This window comes from Cucurbitaria berberidis, assembly GCF_010015615.1.
Source record: "Cucurbitaria berberidis CBS 394.84 unplaced genomic scaffold K460scaffold_4, whole genome shotgun sequence".
Classification (NCBI taxonomy): Eukaryota; Fungi; Ascomycota; class Dothideomycetes; order Pleosporales; family Cucurbitariaceae; genus Cucurbitaria; species Cucurbitaria berberidis.
Genome location: NW_024468938.1, coordinates 614,692 through 638,613, shown reverse-complemented (window position 1 = coordinate 638,613; position 23,922 = coordinate 614,692). Strand labels below are relative to the sequence as shown.

Below are 23,922 nucleotides of genomic sequence, written 5' to 3'. Positions count from 1 at the left end.
CTGGGTGTTCTGAATTCTGCGTGTCGTCTGTAGGGCCGGTCTTGCGTGTACAAGTGCAGTATTCGGATCACGGCACTATGTCTTCCGCGAAGCTCTCTGACGATCACCTAGGCACCGTTTCACCATTACCAAAGAGACTCCCGCGTCCGAAATGAAGAGTAAAATGGCACCAGTAACACATCTTATTCTAACTAAATATACAGCGTTGCGCAATTCTACAAGCTAGGCCTCAAAAGCTTGAGGCCTTGATAATGGTACTTTTGTTCAGGTGCTCGCCGGAGGCGTGTGCTTGACCAGCTCAATGTCCGAACTCGACCGTTCAGTACGGTAGATGGTCACATCCGTAGACTTCTGGATTTTGCCAAACGGCAGAGAGCCCTGGCGCTCTCCCTTTCCTGACGTCTGACGCAAGTACGATCCTTTGCTTGGAAGGTCGTATTGTCCACCCTTGCTTCCATAGTGGCCTTTGCTTGCGTAGTTGCTGTTACCGCGGACGGATCTCAACATCTTGTGTATAATTGCGTGTATTGCAGGCATGCAGGCGACGACCGTGAATAGGTTGGATTCGGTTGCGCACCAGTACAGACCAGCGGTGTTGTCATCTAAAGCAGAGAGTTGTTAGCTGTTGGAAGTCGCTGTTCAGTAGAAAGGTAAACTTACAGGTAGGATTCTGCGTCTGCGCAAATTTGACAAAAGACCTGAGTCGGAGACAGCTGACGACTGTGATGACGAAACCGACACAGAACATGGACATGATCTGCATCTTCTTCTTTGGCGTCATGTTCAGCTTGTACAGCATAGGCAGTGGCATAGTCAGAATGGCCAAGTCGAGGGCAATCTCAATGGCTCCTCGAACGTATCCAAACAATTGCACGTCGATGCAAGATCCCTTCATCTGGCCCCTCCACCCGTCCCAGAACATAGGAATGGGCGTGCATTGGAAGATCATGGCGAAGGCGTTGCCTAATCCGAAGGAGACGGTCAAGGCGAATAGGATCCAAACTGCTATGCGTATCTTGCGGTCGGTCATGATGCGCAGATAAAAAGCCAGGAGGGAGAGCTGGCACAAGCACTCTGCGATCATGTACATGAAATAGGCAACGTACAGCCATTTCAAGGCGGCGGTGATCTTGTCCGGTGGGATTCCCCACATGTCTCGTCCGAAGCCGTGGTGAGCAGCCACGATGACAGGCATATTCATCCCAATAGATGTGAACTACGGGGAACACGGGGTTAGTACAGCTTCTACTTTTGTTCAATGAAGAAGATGTGGTCACTCACTCCTGATAGCCCAATCAACAAGTCATCCCATCCGAGCCTCGCGTGCGCAGAGACGGCTCGATCAACGAGACGCATGGTCACCATTATCAGGGCCAGGCCTCCGAAGGATGCCGTTACTCCTGTCAAGGTCTTTCCCTCGTCGCGAATCGGAATACCGCAGGCAGCATACGTCTCGTTTGTCGATCGTAGCACCTCAACGACAGTACAGTTGGCCGCATTGCAGGCTCCGGCCGTTGCCATGAATTTGGCATCGGCACAGAGACAGGCCAAGTCTGTGGGCTTACATGTCGATGTGGGCAAGGTAGCAGCAAGACATTTTGCCTGGACTGGAGTGTCAGTTCTAGTCGCTTTGGAGAAGGGTGCGTTGGAAGTAGGCGTACGGCACAGTTGGGCAATCGTGCTACGAAATTCTCCTGCGCCAGGATGCCATTTGAAAGAGCCGCAATCGAAAGGAACACACCAAAGAGCCTCATTGTAACAATTGAACAAAGAAACGAATCGGGGAGTTGTGAACTGGTGGCGTCTAGTGCATACACGACGTCGAGGCACTCTTAAATGGGGACCTTTGGCATAGAGGAGCGATCGCTGATCAGAGCGAGAACTCCTTCTTAGAACGAACAGGATCTGCTCTCCGTTGCTCCAAGAGGCAACGCATCTCAGAGAGTCAGCCTAACAGGGCTCCTGAATCAGGATCGCAGCCGCGTTGAGGGCCATGCTCCTGAAGCTTCGGCCCTTTTTTCATGCACCGCCAAGGTGAAGAGGAAAGAGTAGCGTCGTCGGCAGTTTACGGGTACTCAATTCACGAAAGGATCTTCAGAATAATGCCCGACGCGGCATGAACGGGAGCGGCGCGGGGGCATGGTTACGGAGCCGCGAGACTTAATGCGTGCGTTATAGTACTAAAACTTAGCGTCGGTGGCGGTAGACCCCGGTTAGGAAACGGCCAGGTCTGCTTAACCAATTGCACGACTAGCGATGCGAATGGCACAGACCGATACTTCATTCTCCACTTGATTATTCTCATGCAGGAGATGCTGCATCTGACCAGGTGCGACAGACCAAGGATGAGCCCTGGGTGGGGAGGGGGGTAGAAGTTTGAGCTATATCTCATGTTATGCTCGAGCTTCCAAGTATGACCCCGCCGATGATAAGCACGTCAAAATACTCAAGAGGAAGAGAGTGGCCCTTCAGTCGTCTCCCCCTTTAAGCCGTTCGCCGAACTTTTTGCCCTTCGTATTTTGATGTTCGCCCAACCTACCTTTGCTGGGGCGCTCGTGTCAACCTACTCCGCCGGACGCTCGCCTCAAGCCGCCTTCCGCTAGTCCGCCAAACTCACAGCAAGCTAGTGAGTATCCCTGGTATTGGCAAAGCGGTCTAGAGTTTAGGGGTCCATAGGCATTGCAGCTATTTGATAAAAACATTGGGCCGCAATTCAGTCTTACTTGACCTTCCAATCTTCTTTCTTTCTGTATCTTCAGGTTCAGACCTCTTGATTCTCCACAGTCACCATGGCGGTTTTATCGACCTTTGGGCTGTTTGCTCTTTTTGGCATTGTTGTTGCGTATGTAATCAATCGCTTGACACAGTCGAACAATGGTCGCGGCCGGCCACTGCCTCCAGGTCCCAAGGGCTTGCCGCTGCTTGGTAATGTCAACGACCTGCCAAAACCTGGGATGCTTGAATGCCACCACTGGCTGAAGCACAAGGATTTATATGGCCCCATTAGCTCTATCACGGTACTCGGCCAGACGTTTGTTATTATCAACGATGCACAGATTGCAATCGAGATGCTCAGAGACCGGGCGGCCCTTCACTCTGCTCGTCCGCACATGGTCTTCAGCAGTGATATGTACGTTGGAATGCTATGGCAGAAAGGCAGGTGCAATACTAATAGATGTATAGGATTGGATGGAAGAACACTCTTGCCTTCAGCGGCTACACGGATACCTTCAAGCTTCACCGGAAGAATATCGCCAAGGTTGCGGGCAGCACCACTTCCCTGAAAGTGTTCGATCGTGTTCAGGAGGAGGAGGCTGTCCATTTTCTCCTCAATCTTCTGTCTTCTCCGGAAAACTTGTTCGATCACATCAAGAAGGAAGCTGGAGCAGTTATCCTAAAGATTACCTATGGCTACAACGCAGAGCCGCATGGCAAAGATCTTCTCGTGGATATGGCGGGCAAGACTATGCATGAGTTCGCCGACGCAACGGTTGCTGGAAAATGGCCTGTAGACATTATGCCTTTCTGTAAGTTCCTTATCAGTCGAAATTGAACACTCGCTAATCAATGTAGTGAGATATGCCCCCGAATGGCTGCCGGGTACTGGGTTCAAAGCTACCGCCCGCGCGATGACTGCTCAACTACGACAAACCACCGAGCAGCCCTACGAGTTCGTCAAGCAGCAAATGCGCGAAGGAAAACACAAGACGTCATTTTTGTCCCAGGCTATCGAGAATTCTACTCCTGAGATGGAGCAACTTCACAAATGGTCTGCATCGTCCATGTACCTCGGCGGCGCCGACACGACTGTCTCCGCTCTAATGACCTTCTTCTTGGTTATGACCCTGTACCCTGATGTTCAGAAGAAAGCTCAAGAGGAGCTCGATCGCGTCATCGGAAGTGGTCGTCTACCTACCAGTGCCGACAAAGGAACCCTGCCATACATCGACGCAGTCGTCAACGAAACACATCGCTGGCATCCAGTTGCACCCATGGCACTGCCCCATTCCAGCACTGAGGAGGATACTATTCGAGGCTACCGCATTCCCAAGGGCGCACTCTTGCTCCCGAACAACTGGTGGTTCACTCACGACCCGGCAGTCTACCCCGACCCCGAGCAGTTCCGCCCAGAGCGTTTCTTGGACACGCCTACGCACAAGGCTGAACCTGATCCGCGCACTTGGACATTTGGATACGGTCGTCGTGTGTGCCCAGGGCGCTATGTCGCTGACAACGCCTTGTTCATCACCATCGCCCAGGTGCTAGCGGTTTTCAACATCGAGAAGCCAGTCGACGCGAACGGGAAGCCGGTGGAGCCAGCACTAGAGTTCGAGCCAGGTGTCGTCAGCCACCCAGTGCCGTATCGTGCCATCATTAAACCGAGGAGTGAGGTTCATGAGAAGTTGATCAAACAGTCGGAACTGCAGTATCCGTGGGAGCCGAGTGACGCGAAGGCGTTGGCGACTGTGAAGTGGTAGATAGACATCGCACGAAAATCAAATTGTCATCTCAACTCAAAATTCAACCACCTTTTGCCTACTGCATACATGATAGCGCTGCTGTGAACATCATAACGCACGGGACAATGCACGTGGATGGCGCGATACCCTAGCAATACGAGGACATACTAAGGCATGGCTTGACAAGGTATTGCCGTTTTATGATTCGGATGGCGACCTAGGATCCGGCAAGTAGCAGTAGCCGCTTGGCGGCGTAGGGAAGGGAGCGGGGCGGAGCACCGCTACGTTTGAGGTTCATGGGGTGGATACGCACAGTGGATAGACTCCACTACAAGACTGAACTGTTGTCGGTGCTACTTGATCGGCTTTCACAGTCTTCCTTGCCCCGCCACCAAATCCGTCTTCGCCAAACTGTACAAACCCCTTTCTGGTTGTACCTGAAGCTAGTGTGGGTTCCAGTGTCGCCATCCTTGGCTGTTTGAATGCGCGTCGAAAGCTAGCAAGCTTGCGCAGTAGCCTGGGAGTGAGTCAATTGTCTGACACCTGCAGGGTCGGTTGCTATCCGTTGCTTACAGAAATGGAAGAGTTTTTTTCCATGTCTTGCAAGCATCAAAAATCCAACAGTGAAATTGACTGGGTACTCTCGGGAGTGGCATTCCGTTCACCGTAGCTATGGTGCTAACATCGGCTGATCCCGAGTTCCTTCGTTACATCCTCGTCGTCATATGAAGACGCATATATGATCATCTTTCTCGATAGCATTCGGTCCGTATGCACCGACATTGCGTGAGTCGCCGTTGCCGAGGTCTGTCGCTCACATGAATCCGATCCGCTCTACAGCTCTGACCCTGTGGCGGCAGTGAATTCAAGATATCTGATAGCTAGGCGCCCTGCCGCTCCACGTCATGGCCGCGTTGCAACGCCATTGAATTGCGAGTCTCCAATCGCTCTGTCGACATAATTTTCTGGGCGAGATTGTGAAGCACGGTGTTGATTGTTGGGGGCCTGAAGATCTATTTCCTTGGTATTGCTTGGATAGGTTCTTTGCTCCTGATTCTATGCAAGGAAGATCTTTTTCTACTTTGGTGACTGCAAGCAACAGTTGGGATTCTGTCGAGATCTTCGAATGTGGTCTGATCGCCTGCTGACGGTTGACGAAAGCTCGCTTATGCAAGGGTAGCCCGGCCCCCGTCCCAGCTATTCAAACTCAATTCACATCGTTCGACATGCTTTGCAAAACTGTCATGTCGTTGTTAACCGAGACCGGGCTTTCCTGGGGTACGATGGATGGGCTACAATATTGTTGGGACTTGCACGTTAGCACATGCAAATGCCTCTAAACCAAAATAAACTCGCTTCGTTTTACCCCTCTCCATCCTCCGCCCCGGAGCCATGGTTTGGGTATCTCAGGGTTCAAGGCATATATGAACGGAGTATTTCGAGTCGAAATCTCGGCAGTCCGGCAACAATTGAACGCATGATTTCTGCGGAATTTGAGCGAGGCTTCAGTGTAGTTGATACTTCTTCCCGTCCATATTATCTCCTAGCCGGGATCCATCTGTCTCCGACTAAATTTACTACCCCCTTAGATGGCTTTCCGACAAGGTTCGCAACCCATTGTGAGGTGGCCGCAGGAAGCAGTTCTTCGGCTTCAAGCGCTATCACGCAATCCAATATCCAATCTTGACATCGATCCTTGAATTTAATCAGCCTGGGCTACTATTCAACAAAAAAACACCTACCTGGTTATTCCTAGGTGCGGGTTCCCCGGATATGATTTGAACAACTTGGTTGTACCTCGAGGGGTTAATATCGCCTAGTAGCACTCGGCCCTCGCTGGTCTGGCTCTCTAAGGGATACCCGGTTCGAGATTCGTATTGGTATATCAACCCTTCGAACGAAAGGAGCTGGACGTGCAGAAGGGTGCCGATCTCATTTTCTGGACGGTAGATCAGAAATCCCCAGTGCGAGCGATGATTAGGATCCTCTCCGTCTCCTTCGATGCCGATCGACAACGTGTAGTCGCTCATTATTTGTTCCCGAGAAGTTGCCTATCCTAACATCCTATTGTGTATTCAGTTTGCAAATATAGTGAAATTATGTATGCGTTGTAGTGATTCATCACTTCTACGGAAACATAACCTCCTATAAATATACTACTGTATGCCAAAATGCGCAGTGTGATTGGTACTTTGCGTACGCGCTCAAGGTCATACAGACCAATGTCAAGACACGCGCGCGTCTACATCTTCTTATTATAACGATAAATAGCCAATCATGGAGCCAATTGCACATGGGGTCAGGTAAATAATAAGAGCACAAAAAACGTCATTTAGGCAGACGCTGTAGTTTAGCTAAAATGCATAATTGGATCGCTTCGTAGTCAGCGCTTCTGCATAGTGCTCAATGGAGGATGCCGACGCTCACAATCTCGCACAAGATGTCCAATCAAGACACAACCGGCGTCCACCCTCCAAGAACAAAAGCTGGGTCACTATACTTCTCCACCACGCTATCATCCCGCGGCGACGTCAGCTGCCTCGACACATTCACCCTATGCGAATAATCCACCGCCTTTCCATCAAGCCCCATAGTATTGTACTCCCAGAGATGCAAGTGAAACGTATCGAACGGTGGCCCCTGAACCGGACCCCATCCCTCCAGCGCAATCCCGCCAGTCTTTGTATTCAGCAGCACCATCTCTGCATACGGCCAATTCGCCTGTACGCCACCCTTATTGTCTGGAAGGCGCGCAAACGTGCTATTCCCCTGCCCCCCAATGATTGTACAATTCAGCATGACATTCCCATGAACGCCCTGTCCCGTTCTCGTCCACGAAACAGGACCTGCTCTCGTAATGACGGTACTGTTCTTCCAGAAAACGGAGCCGTACCCCAGAATCGTGTCACCGTCACCCCAGAGCGTTGTGTCGGCTATGTAAGCAGTCCCGTACGTAGTAAGAGCGTCTCCTGAGCCGTTTAGGTTCATCCGATCGACAATGACGCGTATGCCATCGATGAGGAGTGCTTCAGCTTGGCCACGGTAATAGTTAGTGATAGTGAACCCGCTTATTTGCAAGTCTGCAACTCCTTTGAATGAGAAAGCCGATCGTCGTGAGGGGCCTTGGCGATTTGGAGGATTGAACGCGGAATTGTTGGGGTAGCCTACGATAGTCTTGTTGCGGGACTGTCCGCGAATAACGAGGTTGGACTTGTATTGGAAGTAGACCAACTCTTCGTAGTTGCCTTCTTTAATGTGGATAGTTGTTTTTGCTAGAGAGTTGCTTGGGGCCCAGTCGATGGCGCCTTGGACGGTGTTAAAGTCCGCTGAACCGTCCGCGGCCACGGTTACTTCTTTCACTCCTGGTGCGGGACCTCGGGATTTCGTTGTAAAGGTCCATGAAGAGTTGTGGGTGATGCCATTGAAGCTGTAGTCGGATGATTTCAGGACCGCAGGACCTATAGTAACGGAATATGTTCGATTGTAGTCCAGCCGGTTGTTGTGCAAATATATTGTAGCCACGTTATCTCTGACAATGATAGGGTAGAAATAAAAATCAATCCCGCCAATGATGTTCGATTGGTAGGTGGTGGAGTCACTGTAGTTTGCTTTGGTTGAGCCGTTGCCGTATGGGCTTGGAGACGAAGGGATCGAGAGATCGAGAGTGTCAACAAGGCGTCCGTCTTCGAGATCGTAGACCGTTACGTTGCCCGAGGAGCCAATGACCGGTGATGAGGGGAACGTGAGAACAAGGTGCGTATCCGGGTTGACATCTTTCGCGCCGTTTGCTGGAAATAGGTCGACGCCTGATATAAGAGTATTCCTCTTGGTGCAATGCGCGAGTGACACGAGTCCGGCGATCAGTGCGAGAGTCCTCATTCTGCCAGCTACTTGTCAGAGATGTCGATGAAACAGAGACTGTTGTTCCAGCAAGTTACTGGTCAGTCTGAACACTTTCATATAAATGCATCATTCTTCCGTGTAGGATTCTGCTCCCTTTCCTGACCGGGGGGTTCTGTGGATTGAGCGGCCAAATAACAAGTGATGGACAGTAACCAATACCGTGACAAGATTATCGCTCCAATGACACCTTGAGATTAATGAGCCGCGATGACATCACAGCATAAACTGAGACTATTCGGGGTAAAGACTTGCGAACGGCGTTGCTAATTGACACTGTATTGTGAAGAGCGTTACCCCTCAGGCTAAATCCCTTCAGGATATCTCTCGGGACTTGATAGCCGGCTGATGACTAGTTCATAAATTCGCCGACGAATATTGAAAACAATATTCATTGCTCAATAGGAACATTGAGCGTAAAGTCTAGGTATAAGCATTGTAGCTAGGTACGGAGATATTGACAGCCATACTGATTGGTCCGATGGAAGACGACGTGCGATTAAGCAATCTTTGCTTACGAGGGCGAGTCGTAGCTCTGCGAGTCGTAGCTCTACGAATGGACGGCAACCCACCAGGTATTCTCGATGAATCTATATAACCTGAGTCAAGACTGGGATGCCGCGCTATGAAGGTCGAAGAGATGGGCCGATTCCAACGCCGTTGTTGGTTCATCTCTGGTAGCGAAGATTAAAGTCCGAGCCTAACAACTCCAAAAATGTTTAGTATATACTTCACTAATTAAGCTAGGGTCTAGTAACTCTTAGCCTTCAAGGATATCGATCTAGTAAGACCTGGTGTTGGTAAGTTAGTAGAGCTAGATAGTAATATAGCGGAGTGAGAGTGGGTGGCCTGTTGTGTATATCTTCATCCATCTCAGTTGGAGCTCTTGAAACTCTACGTTCAGTAGCAGACATAAAGTGGCACCAGGACATGAACACGAAACCCATCTCTCTATTAATAATTACTTGTTAATACTTTGATTGCGCTTCAACAGCGCACAGGAGTAGAGTTATATGCCTCTTACAGCCAAAAAACATCGTTAAAACTCCAACCCAATGCTTGCCCCCGATATTCTAATGCATATATTACAGCCTCAGTCTCCCTTCATCTGACCTTCCACCAAACAGACTCATGAACCCAGTGCTTCGATCCTCGTCCGCATCTTGACCCGGTGCCCTTCTGCTATGCCTAGCACCATCACCTTCTTCTTCATCGCCACCTAGCCACTTCGGCCGTGTGAATGTGAAGTCGTTGGTTTCAAAAGTGTTCTTCATTCTGCTGGCGAAGTTCTCGAAGAAATTGCCGGAGTCTTCGTCGTCGTCTTCGAGCACAGGGCGACGACGTTCGGGCCGTGTCATTCGTGGAGGGAGAGAGGTGCTTGGCTCGCCGTTTGCGGCAGCTGTTGCACTGGTCGAGAATGATGATGGATTGTCTGTGTACCGCTCGTTCGGCGGGGACGTTGTGCTGCGTTGTGAAAGGCCTAGTACGTTTCCACTTGCACCCTGGATCTCCCGCTCGATCAAGGCTCGTCCTTCACGCCACGATCCAGTGCCTGCATGTTGACCTTGAGCATCTTCCTCGTCTTCGTCCTCTAGTAGGTCTCCAAAACCGCAGATATTCTTGATTTTGCCGTACAGCCCAAAGGCCGTAGCAAAAACAGGTACAAGGATGAAGATTGGGAAGAATGCCGAAAATCCCTGACCAAGTGGTGTGAGCACAATGAGCCTGCCCAAGAACTTGTAAAACATAGTGCCCTTCCAGATATTCTTATCCGTCATGGTCAGGAAGTTGTAACTGAGTGGAACAGTCAACTTCGCAACTTGTAATCCATACCATGTTGCGCTCTCCTGATACGTGTTGCGCCGAACCAACGCCCTGTTGCCCCAGATCTTGATTTCGGTGAGACTGTAGAAAGCGCATATGCACATGTAGCACAGCCATGCGGTGGCGATTATTTGACTACTAAAACCGATAGACGAGCGACCTGAGTCATGTCGGTGTACAACGGTCCAGCCGATGATGGAGAGTTTAGGGCCGCCTAGGTCCTGCGCTTCGCGGACGCATTCAGACCAGACGATTGAGATGGATGCGAGGATGGTGATGAACCAGGTGATGTATGTTAGGACCGGGATGATGTGGACGTGGAGTTGGTAGCGCGTGTATGGCGTGAGAAGTGTGAAACGATCCAACCAGTTTTGCGATGGATGAAAGGAGGATGTCTTGAACTCGAGGCGTTGGCTTCCTTTCGAGTCGAGGATGGCTTGTGTCCGGACCGCCTTTCGGACGATATGGTCCCATTCCATCTCAAACCGAGTCTTTGCATGTCGGGCTCTCTTCAGCTTTCGCGTCAAGTCCGCGAGGTACCTCTCTGTGATGACAGGCGGTACAGTCGTCGTCCTTGTGCGTCCAACTATACCTGCCCTATTCTCCGGCAAGTTACCCTTCTCCGCCAACTCATCGATCCACTCTTGAAACTCCCTCGTAGTCGCGTTCTTCCTCTGCTTTAGCTGCACAACCTGGAACTCATACTGATCCAGCTTCTCCAGCGCCTCGGTCAACTTATCATGGACCTTTGGCGCCTGGCTCTGTATCCTCTTTAACCGTTCGCTAACACTCGCGTAGCGGAACAAACTTCGCGGAAACGCTACCAACCCATGGCCCATCAGGTATATGCCGAGAATGAGGCCCCATGTATACGCCAGCGCCATGACCAAGCCCTTGAACGTCTCCCTATCGAACCCATTCCACAATATGATGTATATTGACCCAACGATGCTGCACGCCAGCACGATGAGCCAGTACCGCCCATTGCTCCTCAGCGCATACATCATCCTACTTTTTGGCTCCCTGTATCCCGAATCACAGTATTCGCCCAACATGGGCAGAATCGCCCACGTCAGCGCGAAAGTCAGCCAGTACATGACGCGCCATGACTTGTACACGACTGTGTCACTAAGCCATATCCCCCTTGCGCCTGTGTCTGTTCCTGCGCTGCTCGCGAGATCGATGGGAAGCAGCACGACGATGCTGGCTGGAAGTGCTATCGCGAGGAAGACGGGTAGGACTACGTAGGCGGGGGTTGTGCGCAGGGGGAGATAGTAGCGCAGGAGCAGGAGGACGAGGGTGGTGATGGCGAGAAGGGAGAGGACGAAAAAGGCGGTTGAGCCGGCGGCAGAGAACGTCATCGCGTGTCGAGAGAGGCGCGCATACGATATAAAGGCTGACTGAACGCTTCAAAAAAGGACGATTTGTGAGGACTAGTGCCGAGCCGGCGAAGAAAGGTTGAAGTCAGAGAGACCGCTGATAAAGCTCGCCGAGTGGAATGTCGCGGAACGCTCAATCTCGGAATCGGAAGTCGCGCCAACCCGTTGCTTATATCCGCGCTGTCATGGTCCTACACCACTTCCAACCATGTTTCATGCCCTGCCGAGCTGTGCGAAGAGTGTCTGACGCTTTGCTGATTAGTTGTTTCTCTGCGAAAGAGCCTCAGATCTGGCTGTCGAGTCTGGAATCTGGACCCTGGAGTGCAGCATCAGCCGCAAGCACTCGTCATATAAACGGACTACGCCTGTTTTGCAGCGTAGCCCTGCTTCCACAATCGCCGGCTACCTCCGAGGGGCAAAACTACTCTAATGAGAATCATCTGCGAGCGATTGCATCATCTGCTGGCCACCTTCTCTGCTGCGGGGCGCGCATCTGCTAACGAATTCCAAATCTCGACCTACTATAGTCACTGTTCGCTGTAGTCTTCTTCTTCTAACTACACTCCACCGCTCAAAGCTCAACGCAACAACCTCAAGGTGAGTAGCTGCTCGACTGCTCTATATTTAACGTCTACTACGAGAAACAACTACTCACCCTTATACTAGCAACCAAAACACATACAAGGCCTCGGCCCCAACCGCAACCATATCCTTCCTCGCGCGCTTCTTCAGCCGCGCCCACAGCCCAGCCACCATGTCCGCCACCAAGACCAAGGTCCAGTCCATCATCGACGAGAACCCCGTCGCCGTCTTCTCAAAGTCCTACTGCCCGTACTGCAAGGCGGCCAAGCAGCTGCTTTCTGAGCAAGGCGCAAAGTTCTACGCCATCGAGTTGGACCAGGTTGGTATGTAGACACTGTTTTCTGGCTTTGTATAGAATAGAGGCTGACTGATGCATTTAGATGACGGATCGGCTATCCAGTCCACCCTCGGCGATATTACCGGCCAGACGACTGTCCCCAACATCTTCATCGCACAAAAGCACATTGGCGGAAACTCAGAGTTGCAGGCAAAGAAGAAGCAGCTGCCCAACCTGCTCCAGGATGCCGGTGCCATCTAAGCGAAACTGAATTCGTGGTAGCATAGCCCGCAGGGAATGGTTAGGACCTCGCTCTAGCAATTGGCATAGTTTTCAGCCAGACAAATCAATGAAACAACTTTGACAATCATATTGGCAAGCGCACAGTGAAAAAGTACAAGGACCCCGAGATAATGCATTTCAACGTAACATGATCATGATTCTAACAGGGTAATTTTGTTGGTTATGTTCGATGTCACCCAACTACTTTCCGCCCAGGCACTTAAAGCCTTCAATTCGCTACAATGCACCATGCCACCCTCAAAATGACCAAGCAAGCTAGGCTTCACTCTTCTCTACCTCTCTCCTCTATCCTAATCATTTCCCATGCACATGCGTGAACGTGAATGCCTATCGTGTCTTCATCCCATTCCAATAACGCGGCTTCTTGGATGCATCACAACCTCCTAGGTCTGCATTGCTTCCGTAAAACTCTGCGCTGCCGTGGTGGCAAAGTACCTGACATCCACATCATCGTCTTGCTGCAGCTTCTCCAGGTTCGGTAGGATGCTCTTGGTGATGAGATCGGTCGCCTTTTGGCAACCTTGGCCGGGTGTGCCTGCCTTGTCAAGAGCAATGACTGTGCCTTCCTCTGGTAGTTGCTTCAGTGTGGCAATCAATTGGCCGTATGACTTGGCTACATTGAAGCGAATGTTGGGGATGTCGTCGTTGACGAGCTTGTCCATCATGGGTAGGATAGATTGCTCGATAACGTCAAGGCTGAGCGCCGGTGCGAGGGTCTAGTTGACATTAGCAGGAGCACGAAAAGAATCGAGTTGAGCAACTCACAGAGACGGCGAAGCAGGTAGTCATCCGGTAGAGGTAGTTGGGATGCTGACCCATCGCCATAACCTTTGGTACGATGGCATCATTGGCCCATTCGACTCCGAATACCTCAGTAAGCTTCTTCAAGTTTTGGGTCGACGCTTCACGGATGGAGAAGACTGTGTCGCCAAGCCAGCTCATGCACAAGCTGCTGAGTTTCTCGTCGAAAAACTTAACACCTAGTTGCGATGCAAGAAGAGGAACGTATTCGATGATGGCCAAGCGCACGCGCCATTGCTTGTCTTCGGCGAGCTGCACGATTGCGGGAAGAAGAGACTGAGAAAGAAGTTCAATGCCAATAACTAATTTACGTCAGCCGTTGCGTGCTTGAGCGAAAAAGTCACTAGACCTACCATTGTTGACAGACTCGAGCTTCGAGATGATGTTCAATCTTACGTCAGGGAACTCGTCCTTGAGCATTTGTAGGAACATCGGAAGAAGGTGTGAGATGGTCCTAGTAAAGATTAGTATGAAGGTACATGGTCACGTGTGGGGACCAACGTACTCATCTTTCCCGAGAATTGGGGCCAGCCCACTGATCTGGGTGCCAAGAGCGGCGCGGACATGTTGTGATTGATCAGAGACCAGCTCCTCTATGCTGGGCATGACGTCGTGTAGAAGTGTCTCGCGTTCAAGAAGCGCGCAGAAGCCTTGCGATGACCGTTAGTGAAGCACATAGACGCTAACGTGTGGCAACGTACCTGGGATCTGCCCCGCGATCGCACTGCGAACCTCCGCCTCTGTGTCTTTGAGCAGCTTTACGAACGCTGGAACAAGGTCTCGGTTGACGACCTCCTCATCGACCGCTTTTGCAATCTGGGCCGCGTTAGCTTGGGTGCTGTCTTGTAAAGATAATGAAGCTACCTTTTCATATCGGTCTGCAACCATATATCGCACCCTCCAGCTCTTGTCCTCGAACAGACTCCGCAGCGCAGTCAACAAGACGCCGTGACTCGACTGCTGCTCCTTGGGCACTGCCTCTGCAATAGCAATAAGGATGTCGACTGTCAGGAGCCGGACGCTATCCTGGTCATCCGCGGCAAGGTGCTGGAAAAGCGGGATCATTTCTTCAATGACAATCGATGGCGGCATAGCCTTGATGAACTTTGCGAGGTTATTCGCTGCCTGTCTCCGGACCATCGGTGTGTCATCGTGCACGAGCTGGCCGTAGTGCTGTCGGAGCGCTTCTTGCGAGGGGGGTGTAGCTCGGGTGTACGGCGTCTGATACAGACCAGTCGCGGAGATTTTGGAGGTGAACCAGTCGGCTTTAGACAGGCGCAGGACGAGGGGAATGAAGGCATCTTCGATCTGCTGCTGCGACAGTTCCTCGCAGATCTTGTTCAGTGACTCGACAGCCTGTGCATGTTAGCCAAGTAACCAAACCGGCAAGGTTGTGTTCGCACCTTCTCCCGAACGAGAGGCTCTTCTATCGCCGCAAGATTCTCGAGGGGTGAGAGGAGCACATGCGCGTGCTCTGGGCCTCCGACATACTCGACGAACTTGCCCAGCTCGTCGCTTAGTGCCGTTAGCACCTCGTCTTCATCCTCGACCGACTCTAGATAGTACGTTAGCCTGGGGATGCTACAAGCTGGTGTCTAGGCAGCGCCTCACCGTCTAGAAAGGGTATGAGCTCCTCCCGTGTCCGCTCGGCGCCCAACGCCAGAGCGATCGTGTTGAGGCGATGGATTGCGTTCAATCGCAGGATGACATCGTCGTGCTTCAATTCATCAATGAGAACGGCGATTGGGTAGAGCTCATCGTTTTGATTTGCGTCCATGGTGGAGGGACTGTGTCGGGTCACGGAGAGGCGTGGTCGAGGCTACAGGCTGCCCACAGTGGATCCAAAGGGCAAGGAGCAAGTAGCAATGCTAGGAGAGAAAGCTGATGTTGGCTTGCCCTGGAAAGTTGTGAGCCTGTGATTGCGGGGTGGGGAGGTCGAGCGCGGCGTCGTATTGACGTACCTGCTGTTGGCGAGGAAGCGAAGAGGGGTGTCAGGGCACCTGGGGCGACAGCAGTTCGGGAGGTTTGAGTAGGGAGAATATTAGATGAAAGAGCTGTCTGCCCTCGATTCGGTGGTTTCTGGTGCCGGGATGGGGTCGTGTCTTGGTTAATGTCGTAGTGGTATAGTTCATGGGCAATAGTGGGCTGCGCTTGCCAGTGCGAGTTCTGGCGATTCGAAGTAGCGTCCAAGCTTTTCAGCCACACGCCCCGCCACACCATCTGATCCCACAAAACATGTCTTGCTCCGCTATCTATCAGTCATCCTTCCTCTGGGTTGCTTCTGGCCCCATTCAAACATGAAGAGTCCCAGTTTCTGCCAGTTTTAAATGCTTGCTTTTGCCCGCTAGCTTCACGTCAGTCTCGTCACCCACCCCGCTCTTAGCGTGAGGCACCCACGAGAAACAACAGAAGCAATTGTTACGCGAAAAGATTCGTGAATCTCCCCACTGTATATATAATACCCAGGAATTGCCAAGCTCCAATCAACCCCAAGCTCATTCTGACATGGACAGCGGTCAAGCTGTGGGCCGAGTGGAGGCGGAGGAGGAGGAGACTGCACCAAGACCCAACGCCCCGGAAACAGAACCACTTCTCGGACAACGTACCTCCTCAGTGTCACATACTACTCAGCAACTACCAAAACAACTCACCACACGGCATGCGTTCGCTGTACTTGTCACACTCCAGATAGGTTCAGGCATCTTTGCTTCACCAGCCCAGGTCGATAGCCATGTACCATCACCCGGTGCCGCCCTGCTTGTCTGGGTTCTTGGGGGCTTGCTTTCATGGGCAGGAGCCGCATCTTTTGCGGAGTTGGGTGCTTCTTTGCCTCTTAATGGAGGAATGCAAGAGTATTTGCGGCATATTTTCGGCGACACGGCTGCTTTCCTCATGGCTTGGATCTATATTATGGCAGTTAAGCCGTCCTCTATGGCTATTCAAAGCATCGTCATCGCAGAATCGATAGGATCAGTCAGTTCTGTTAGTGCCCACGGCCCAATGGACGCGGGCCTTCTCAAGCTTATTGCGGCTTTCGCCTTCGTGTCCATGGTATTGCTCAATTCTATCAACACCAAGTTTACGATGCGGTTAAGCGAGTCCTTCACCATCTTCAAGCTTTCCACCGTGGGTTTAATAGTCATTGGTGGGATCGTTGCAGTCATAGCCCACATCGCAAACCCCCATTCTTCTCTTTCGGGGTCCAGTGACTGGTACTCCAAAAACTGGTTCCAAACTCGATCAACCGTGTCAAATGGTCATACGGTCGACTGGACATCAATGAACGCATGGGATCGCTACGGAAATTACTGTGCGGCCATATACGGAGGGTTATGGGCGTATGACGGTTGGGACAATGTGAGTTTTATTGATGCATGCCAGAGTCATACAGTCTCGCTCAGTCTTAGCTACTAGCGGTGTTTGATTTCAACTAACAAAGCCACTTAGGCCAACATCGTTGCGAGCGAAATTCGGGATCCTGGCCGTGCCCTTCCAAAGGCCATCAAGGCTGCTATGGTCGTCGTGCTCGTTTCATTTGAGCTTGTCAACGTTGCTTATTACATCCTCGTGCCGTGGGACAAACTGAGTACAAATAACGCTGTGGCCGTTGCTGCTGCGACTTCTCTATTAGGTCGGCCTGCGGGCATTGCTGTTACGATCCTAGTTGCCGTTTCGTGTGCTGGCTCTATCACAAGCAATGTCTTTTCTGTGGGTAGACTGACATTAGCCGCATCCCAGCGACACTATATGCCAGCAATCTTCAGCAAGCGAGGACTGCCGATGTTTTGGCGGTCAGAAGAAGACGGCGATTGTGCATCTTCAAGCTTCGATGCTCCAATGTAAGTATCCTGAGACGCATCATTAACCTAGCTAATCTAGACTTCAGATATGCGAACCTGTTGGCTCTCATCGTGACCCTAGTCTACATTCTCACGGGAAGTTTCCGAGCGCTACTGACTTTTGTTGGTATGGCTGAATGGGTCTTCTATGTAAGCACTGTCATTGGCCTGCTCATACTCCGCCGTCGAGAACCTCAGCTCGATCGGCCATACCGCACCAACATTGCCCTCCCCATCACATTCGTAGTTGTCGGCACGCTAGTCATAATACGTTCTGCCATGTTTGCACCGGTTCAAAGCGGAGTGCTTGCATGTCTGTTGGTGGCTGGTACCATAATAAGCAAGCTTCGTAGCAGGTGAAGGCAAGAGGAGAAGCGGAAATAGACGCAACGCACTGCATTGACATATCGAATTATGGTCTTACAAGCTGTTCGCAATGGTCCTAGCTATCATTATTGATTTACGAGGAGGGTATCGCTATGCTCATCGAAGCCATCAGTCGTCCTCAAGATCCTCACCACCTATCAGTATGCTCACCATCACCATCGTTCAACAGCCGCGCTAATCTTCGGTATTTCCGTTTTGACAAGCACAACTCCCTCCTCACTAGCATCTGAGAGGCTTCTATGCGCTTTCGTCACCGCAAGCACCGATTGCTCCCTTCTGACCCACATCCGACTAAACCTCTTATTTCCCCAACTCCCGGATTGTTTCGTTCTTGTACTACCAGTTAGCACTTTCTCAAAAATCGTACCCGCGAACATTTTTTTCAATAGTGGCTTCAGCGTTGGCATGACACCTGCTACTAAATAGATACCTGACTCGGCAATAGTCCAGCATAGTGGCTTCACGTTCTCGTAGGTGATATCGTTGAAATTCGTGACTTGAAGGAAAGACTGGAAACGCATGATCGCTGCTACAATGCCAAGTATGCATACGCTAAACACGACTCCAAGACCAACCTTGACCGGACGGGAGACGTTCAGCTTAGCCAAAGCGGGGACGGGGATGCCGACAATGATCAGTGTTGTGAAGACATTCGGGATGCCCAGAAATCGCCAAAGTGAGAGTCCAGGAATCGCGCAACTACCCGGACTCATAGGATTGGGATTCCACGTCTTGGAGAAAGGGCGGCAGTTAATGAATGGAATCAGGATCTGGGCGATCATGATTGAAACGACGAGGCTGAAGGTTGTTCGAATGGTAATGCGGTACCACTTGGATGTCTGACCGAAGATTCGTTGGAACATACATAGTACCCCGAGTTTTGAAAGCGAGGTTGTAAGCGGACAGACAATTTGCAGCGCTGTGCTGAGCTTTAACGCGTTCGTGATTGTCGGTGGTTGTAAGGTTATGAGATGGTGTCCTGCACCGCCGATTTCTACCAACACTATTCATGTATCGTCAGCATGTGATAGAGGGTGCGAGGTGGTTGCTAGTGACGTACACAAAGCAATTGTGATTTTTAACACACAGACAATATACGTCAGTGTCATGAGGATTTCCATCGACAAATTCGCTCTCTCGCCTTTCGCTAGGTATCGGGAAGTGTATAACAAGGCTATGAACACCGTCTCTAGGACGAGGAAAGCGATGCTAGTTCCTAGCAGCGGTGCACTGTTGTCCTCGGCAATATACTCCCGCGACAACCCGGTAGCGTTCATTGTGGCACTCATCTTTTCGATTAGAGGTTGAGTTGTAGGACTGTAGTGGAGGTCCATACCGATCGCTTTTAAGGTAATTCCCATCGTTCTACCAAACGGCCGGTACTTCACTACCAAGACGAGCGATTGCAACGTACTCTAGCAGTTCATCAAGATCCTTTCAGTTGGGGAGGGCCAAACTCGTCGGACCCGGTCGTTAATATACGTGCATTTTTAGTACTGTAGTGCCAGGGGGCAGCAAGGGGTTCCTCGTGCTACCAAGATTGGGCAGTCATCATGTGCACAGCGTGCAACAAGTGCCGCGACACAAAACGGAGTTTGGGAACTGATGTGGCGCACAAGTTCGTGCATGTGTCTACATGGGCGACGGAAATAGCTCCTGGAATCTATGCTGAACTATTAAGCCTAGTAGTAGACATGCCCACGGTAGTGATGTAGTCCAATGTCGGAGGATTCAGTAGCCATACTCCACAATGAGATGTAACCGCTAGCATGGGTAGAAAAGTGCTACAAGCGATATTAGGGGACTCTAAGCGCTTGTGTTTACGACGAGAACTGTACCTGTGTACGCGTGGTGCCATTAGTTGTACCACCTGCTTCTCCTCGGCCTCACCGTCCACTATAATCCCGGAAGCGCAAAGCCAAATACATGTTTCTATCAAACACCTAGCGATGTTGCACGCAAATTCATCCAAAGTACTCGGCAGGCTGGGATGTAGGCACCAAGAAATTTGGGGGTAGATCGTTGCATGGAGATAAGCTATTCTGGGTCGAATTGAGGGTGAAGTGCATGGCGCTACGGGGATCAAAGCGGGCTTTAATGTTCGTGTAACTATTTATCTCGTAGCAGTGTGAGGGAGGGGCAAAAGCTTGAACTCAGATGGAGGGCGCAGCAGACGTTCAGGGAGAACAAAAAAGATGGAATACGTGCTCGGGATGTACCTCAACCTCAACATCATGGCCAACTGTAAGCATCAAATGTAAAGTCCTAATAGGATATGATATGGCCCCTCCCGCTGACGCTTTTCGGGGATTAACATCGTTGCGGTTGAATGATGCAGGAACCGGAACTGTGCCGTCGATGACTGATAGCGTTTCATGTTTAGTCTAGCGTGAAATTATATCTGACATCTTGGAGACGATGTAGGAGATGCTGGGGGAGAAGTGGCTGATGTTTAAGGCGACGGGGTCCTGGGTGTGGGGACGTGGAGGCGAACGGGAAGCGGAGGCCGCCGCGTGAGGTCCCCACTCCTCCCTCTCTACCTTAACCTCACCCCTTTTTATGTCGCCTGGACCGGTGGAGACGCGCACCTCCGTTCTAGCAGGTAGTGTCAGTTGATCGTTTCATCGCCCATTTCATACTCCTAGCAAATCACGGCATCTACCATTGAGGCATTTGAGAACCCAGCCTGTAGCACCGCAACGTTAGTGTTTGCCTTCTCTTGTCTGCTAATCTGTTGGTATTCCTTTCATGGTTCTCGTCCCTCTAGAAGTTGCACGATCGCCCGCGCTGTTACATTCAGCTGAAGACAGGGGCGTATGCCACGCCAATCGACGCAGACATCGTTCTTCTTTCGCCCCCGGCTAATCTCACCCCTGTGCGCCACCACGTCCTCTCGATCGTTTATCTGCTATTTGATAGAACCCTGCGATACCTTGGAAAACTTGAAACCCCCCGGTATTACAGTAACCTAAACAACTCAACATTCCACCACTTTCAAGCATGCGAGTAGTTCTCTTCTCTTGCGCCACTATCTCTTTCACGCTAATGAAACAGGCAAGCAAACGGTCGTGCACTAGCCCACAGCCTACCGGCGGGCGAGACGGGCCTTTTATCTCTTTACACGTGCAATGGTTAATCTTACATATCAGCAAACATCAACTAGTTAACCTGTATCTTCGAATGACCAACTTCATCATATTTCATCATTCCAATTACCAGCTTCTGCTGCAGTTACCTCAATCTCATTCTAGCCATGTCAGGAGCCTTGGAAATAGCAGCAGGCGCTTTCGCAGTTGTGGGAGCGGCGGATGTTGCTGTACGAACAGGCCGCGAGGTTTACGGATTCCTACGCAACCTAGTTGACGCACCAGATGATATCAACAGATTATGTGATTTGATCAGAGACACCACAATGCTAGCTGAAACGTCGAAGCAGTGTCTGGAAAGACTCAGCAAGCCTAAATCACTAGCAAACACCTATGGAGCAATTTCTTCGCTTGACGTTTCTCTCAGAGGCATCAACCGAGAACTGCAGAGCCTCAGACTGTTAAGTTCGAGATTCAAAGGCACGACGAAGACTTGGGGCAGAGTCAGATATGTTCTGGATGAGCGCAAGACGGGCAAAGCTTTGGAAAATCTAGAGCGCTCGAAGGTTCTTCTCGGAAATGCGCTGATTCTGGCTTGCAGGTATACCCCATTTTCCTTTTATGAGTATATCTTGCGGATGAAACGAGGAGGCTGGTTGCCAGCTTCCGGGTCAGGGAACCAATGCTTACGATGAATTTTTTAGAGAGCTGTCCGCAATCGACCTTCTACACACTGAAAGCCTCATACGCCATTGCTACGAAGAACATGGCCTGCAAATTCACACCCTGGCCGAAGCTTTATCAACGCAACTGGATGATCACCGGCATGAACTCGATTTTACGCTCAAGGAACAACATCAACAAACCCTACAGAAGCATAAAACTCATTCAAAAGCGTTTTCCTCTGTTCATCGGAGTCACGCTAAGATTCTCTCCCGTCAAGCCTGTTTAGTTCGTTCCTCAACGCACATACACAAGCAGACTGCCAATATCTCAAGGAATCTTACTGAAACGCAGCGGATAGTCACCAAGGAGCATCAGAAGACGAGAGAGATCCTTTCCGCGGATTTCGAGAATATCATTTCTAATAAGATCGAAGCATTGAGCAAACCATCCGCGAAGCGCTACAAGACAGCTTTCTCTCCAAATCGAGACATTCACTTCTTTGGCGAAAGGCGTGACATGATCATGGCTTATCTGCTTCTTGTCAAATCCCATATAGAAGCCATCATACAACATATAATGGCACACGCGGGTGGAGAGCTCTCACTACAGGACATTGCCCGGCTGCAATACGAATTCGAACACCTCATTGCTTCGGCTGCGCAAGAAGAGGCGGCAAGTCATTTTGCGTCCACGTCCACTTCCTTAGATCAGTGGTTTTACTCTGAGGATATCGCCCGATCTTCAGACAGGGCAAGGAAACGAACATCAAAGAGCCCAAATGATGGAACAAATGCAGCGAGTGTCAAAGAGGAGGCGTACACTTACCTACATGCGCACAGGCGTCTAGAAAGTACACAGCAGTCCTTCTCTCACGACACACCTTTTGGAAATCTACGAATTCATGTCCCCCGGCAAGCGGGTACACCAAAGGTTAGGCAGGTCAGCGATGAAGTCGGATTCTCATTTACATGTGGAATCGGCCAGTCGATTCATGCCATAAGCGCCCGTTTCCTGCGCGATCTATCCAATGGCCGAAGCCCGAAACTGTATACTCAGTTGAATGTGTTCACGGTATCGGAATCTGATGAACGATACAATGACCTGTTCGCCACGGGCACTATTGAAGAGATCGATGCTGCACTACGACAAGGTGTCATATCCCCTTATCACATCAATCGAGAAGGAAGGAACATGTGTCTTTATGTAAGCTTGGACTTTCAACTTAGTGCGCTATTAGCAAACTGTGCCAGTCTCTGACCAATATGTCTAGTTCGCCGCAGAAAACGCCCGGACAGACTTGTTCGATTATCTCGAAAGCCAAGGAATTGGAGTGTCGGCTCTCAAGTTTGTTTTCCATAGCCACCCTTTTATGTGCGAATTCTTACAACAAGTTAGTCACGATTTCAGCGTTGTCGCAGGCCTTTTTAAGCGCTCAATGTCGAACGACGGCAGACTCAAGCTGGAAGCATCGGTCGACCACGTCCTTGAAAAGGTCTATGACTCGTCATCCTTCCTCTTCGAAACAGCGATGAACATGCTACTTTGGGATTACTACAAAGGCCGGCCTCGGTCCCTGTTGAAAGAGCACTTGCATAGGCTGGAGAAGGAGAACCTCATACCAAATCCGACTTCCAGTACCATTGATGATTCACCGTGGGACTGGGAGTCTGTATCTCGCACCATCCGCCCGCTAATGGGAAGCGGTGCATACGTGGATTCAACGGGCAGTCTTGGACGCAATAGAATCCAGCGTTGTTTCAGTGTACTCGCGTTAGACGATAGTCCCGGCGATCCGAAGGCAGTCGAGGAGATTGCGAATGCATTGATCGGAGCGGGAGTTGACATACACCATCGCGATAACGATGGCCTGACGCCATCCATGTATGCGAGAAAACACGGTCGCTGGAGCGAATGGCTGATAGCGCTGGAACGCAACGGAAAGTTTATTGAAGATGTGGTACGGGAAGAGAAGTCGGAATGGCTACTGGAGGAGAATTGGCAGGAAACATGGAAGCAGAAGTACGCTCGATCATAGGTTACTTGGAGGTGAATTTGGTCAATGCTAGATGCTGAAGCTAAAACACCTTCGACATGTTTTCGCTTCGTGCACAAAGAAATAAGTGAGTAAGGCATCCTTGATACCCGTATATAACACTCTTTAGCTACCATATATGACATCCGTGTTCTAAAGGTCAACTCCTTTTGTCGAATTCGATGACTTACTTTAGTTTCTGACTCCTCATCTCTTACCTTCACCTTTTTCCCTGCCTCTCTTTGACTTTCCGCGGTTTCTTCCAATAACTCATCCCTACCACGATCTTCCCGCTACATTAGCTCTAATGTCCCACTCACCAAACCGATACTTGATGACACTCGGCAGACACTTCCTATTGTCAGGCTGATTGGAAAGGAGGGCAA

The 23,922-nt window shown here is 50.7% G+C and overlaps 11 protein-coding genes across 11 annotated transcripts; 4 read left to right on the top strand and 7 right to left on the bottom strand.

Moving 5' to 3' along the window:
- Positions 1-264: 264 nt before the first annotated feature.
- K460DRAFT_290030 (uncharacterized protein) lies at positions 265-1,201 on the bottom strand (the record flags this gene model as incomplete). The annotated part of the gene is made up of 2 exons (XM_040929168.1): positions 265-602; positions 661-1,201. 2 exons carry the CDS (start codon positions 1,199-1,201, stop codon positions 265-267), a joined length of 879 nt encoding a protein of 292 aa, XP_040785412.1.
- A 78-nt stretch (positions 1,202-1,279) lies between these two features.
- Positions 1,280-1,949, bottom strand: K460DRAFT_135123 (uncharacterized protein). Its single transcript, XM_040926705.1, has one exon. The coding sequence runs from the start codon at positions 1,752-1,754 to the stop codon at positions 1,404-1,406; it is 351 nt and encodes a 116-aa protein (XP_040785411.1). The 5' UTR covers positions 1,755-1,949; the 3' UTR covers positions 1,280-1,403.
- Positions 1,950-2,419: 470 nt separating this feature from the next.
- K460DRAFT_396315 (cytochrome P450) lies at positions 2,420-4,622 on the top strand. Its single transcript, XM_040936096.1, has 3 exons — positions 2,420-3,130; positions 3,184-3,527; positions 3,574-4,622. Exons 1-3 carry the CDS (start codon positions 2,790-2,792, stop codon positions 4,476-4,478), a joined length of 1,590 nt encoding a protein of 529 aa, XP_040785410.1. The 5' UTR covers positions 2,420-2,789; the 3' UTR covers positions 4,479-4,622.
- A 935-nt stretch (positions 4,623-5,557) lies between these two features.
- On the bottom strand, positions 5,558-6,568 carry K460DRAFT_314534 (uncharacterized protein). Its single transcript, XM_040930281.1, has 2 exons — positions 6,203-6,568; positions 5,558-6,155 (listed from the first exon to the last, which is right to left on the bottom strand). The coding sequence occupies exons 1-2, from the start codon at positions 6,488-6,490 to the stop codon at positions 5,997-5,999; spliced, it is 447 nt and encodes a 148-aa protein (XP_040785409.1). The 5' UTR covers positions 6,491-6,568; the 3' UTR covers positions 5,558-5,996.
- Positions 6,569-6,830: 262 nt separating this feature from the next.
- K460DRAFT_367788 (carbohydrate esterase family 8 protein) lies at positions 6,831-8,611 on the bottom strand. Its single transcript, XM_040933647.1, has one exon. It carries the CDS (start codon positions 8,337-8,339, stop codon positions 6,909-6,911), a length of 1,431 nt encoding a protein of 476 aa, XP_040785408.1. The 5' UTR covers positions 8,340-8,611; the 3' UTR covers positions 6,831-6,908.
- A 683-nt stretch (positions 8,612-9,294) lies between these two features.
- K460DRAFT_367786 (uncharacterized protein) lies at positions 9,295-11,871 on the bottom strand. The gene has a single exon (XM_040933646.1). It carries the CDS (start codon positions 11,543-11,545, stop codon positions 9,446-9,448), a length of 2,100 nt encoding a protein of 699 aa, XP_040785407.1. The 5' UTR covers positions 11,546-11,871; the 3' UTR covers positions 9,295-9,445.
- Positions 11,872-12,260: 389 nt separating this feature from the next.
- K460DRAFT_287820 (glutaredoxin) lies at positions 12,261-12,683 on the top strand (the record flags this gene model as incomplete). The annotated part of the gene is made up of 2 exons (XM_040929000.1): positions 12,261-12,468; positions 12,526-12,683. Coding segments are annotated over 2 exons (366 nt in total), but the record flags the coding sequence as incomplete, so codon positions are not given.
- Positions 12,684-12,803: 120 nt separating this feature from the next.
- Positions 12,804-15,554, bottom strand: K460DRAFT_367784 (protein phosphatase PP2A regulatory subunit A). The gene is made up of 8 exons (XM_040933645.1): positions 15,138-15,554; positions 14,930-15,081; positions 14,391-14,882; positions 14,228-14,342; positions 14,032-14,176; positions 13,880-13,980; positions 13,491-13,828; positions 12,804-13,441 (listed from the first exon to the last, which is right to left on the bottom strand). Exons 1-8 carry the CDS (start codon positions 15,301-15,303, stop codon positions 13,109-13,111), a joined length of 1,842 nt encoding a protein of 613 aa, XP_040785405.1. The 5' UTR covers positions 15,304-15,554; the 3' UTR covers positions 12,804-13,108.
- A 477-nt stretch (positions 15,555-16,031) lies between these two features.
- Positions 16,032-17,725, top strand: K460DRAFT_287316 (amino acid transporter; the record flags this gene model as incomplete). Its single annotated transcript, XM_040928952.1, has 3 exons — positions 16,032-16,883; positions 16,974-17,365; positions 17,413-17,725. The coding sequence occupies 3 exons, from the start codon at positions 16,032-16,034 to the stop codon at positions 17,723-17,725; spliced, it is 1,557 nt and encodes a 518-aa protein (XP_040785404.1).
- Positions 17,726-17,904: 179 nt separating this feature from the next.
- On the bottom strand, positions 17,905-19,029 carry K460DRAFT_356651 (uncharacterized protein; the record flags this gene model as incomplete). Its single annotated transcript, XM_040931973.1, has 2 exons — positions 17,905-18,755; positions 18,813-19,029. 2 exons carry the CDS (start codon positions 19,027-19,029, stop codon positions 17,905-17,907), a joined length of 1,068 nt encoding a protein of 355 aa, XP_040785403.1.
- Positions 19,030-20,865: 1,836 nt separating this feature from the next.
- On the top strand, positions 20,866-23,773 carry K460DRAFT_134979 (uncharacterized protein). The gene is made up of 4 exons (XM_040926703.1): positions 20,866-21,439; positions 21,543-22,707; positions 22,775-22,848; positions 22,900-23,773. Exons 1-4 carry the CDS (start codon positions 21,006-21,008, stop codon positions 23,537-23,539), a joined length of 2,313 nt encoding a protein of 770 aa, XP_040785402.1. The 5' UTR covers positions 20,866-21,005; the 3' UTR covers positions 23,540-23,773.
- Positions 23,774-23,922: the final 149 nt, after the last annotated feature.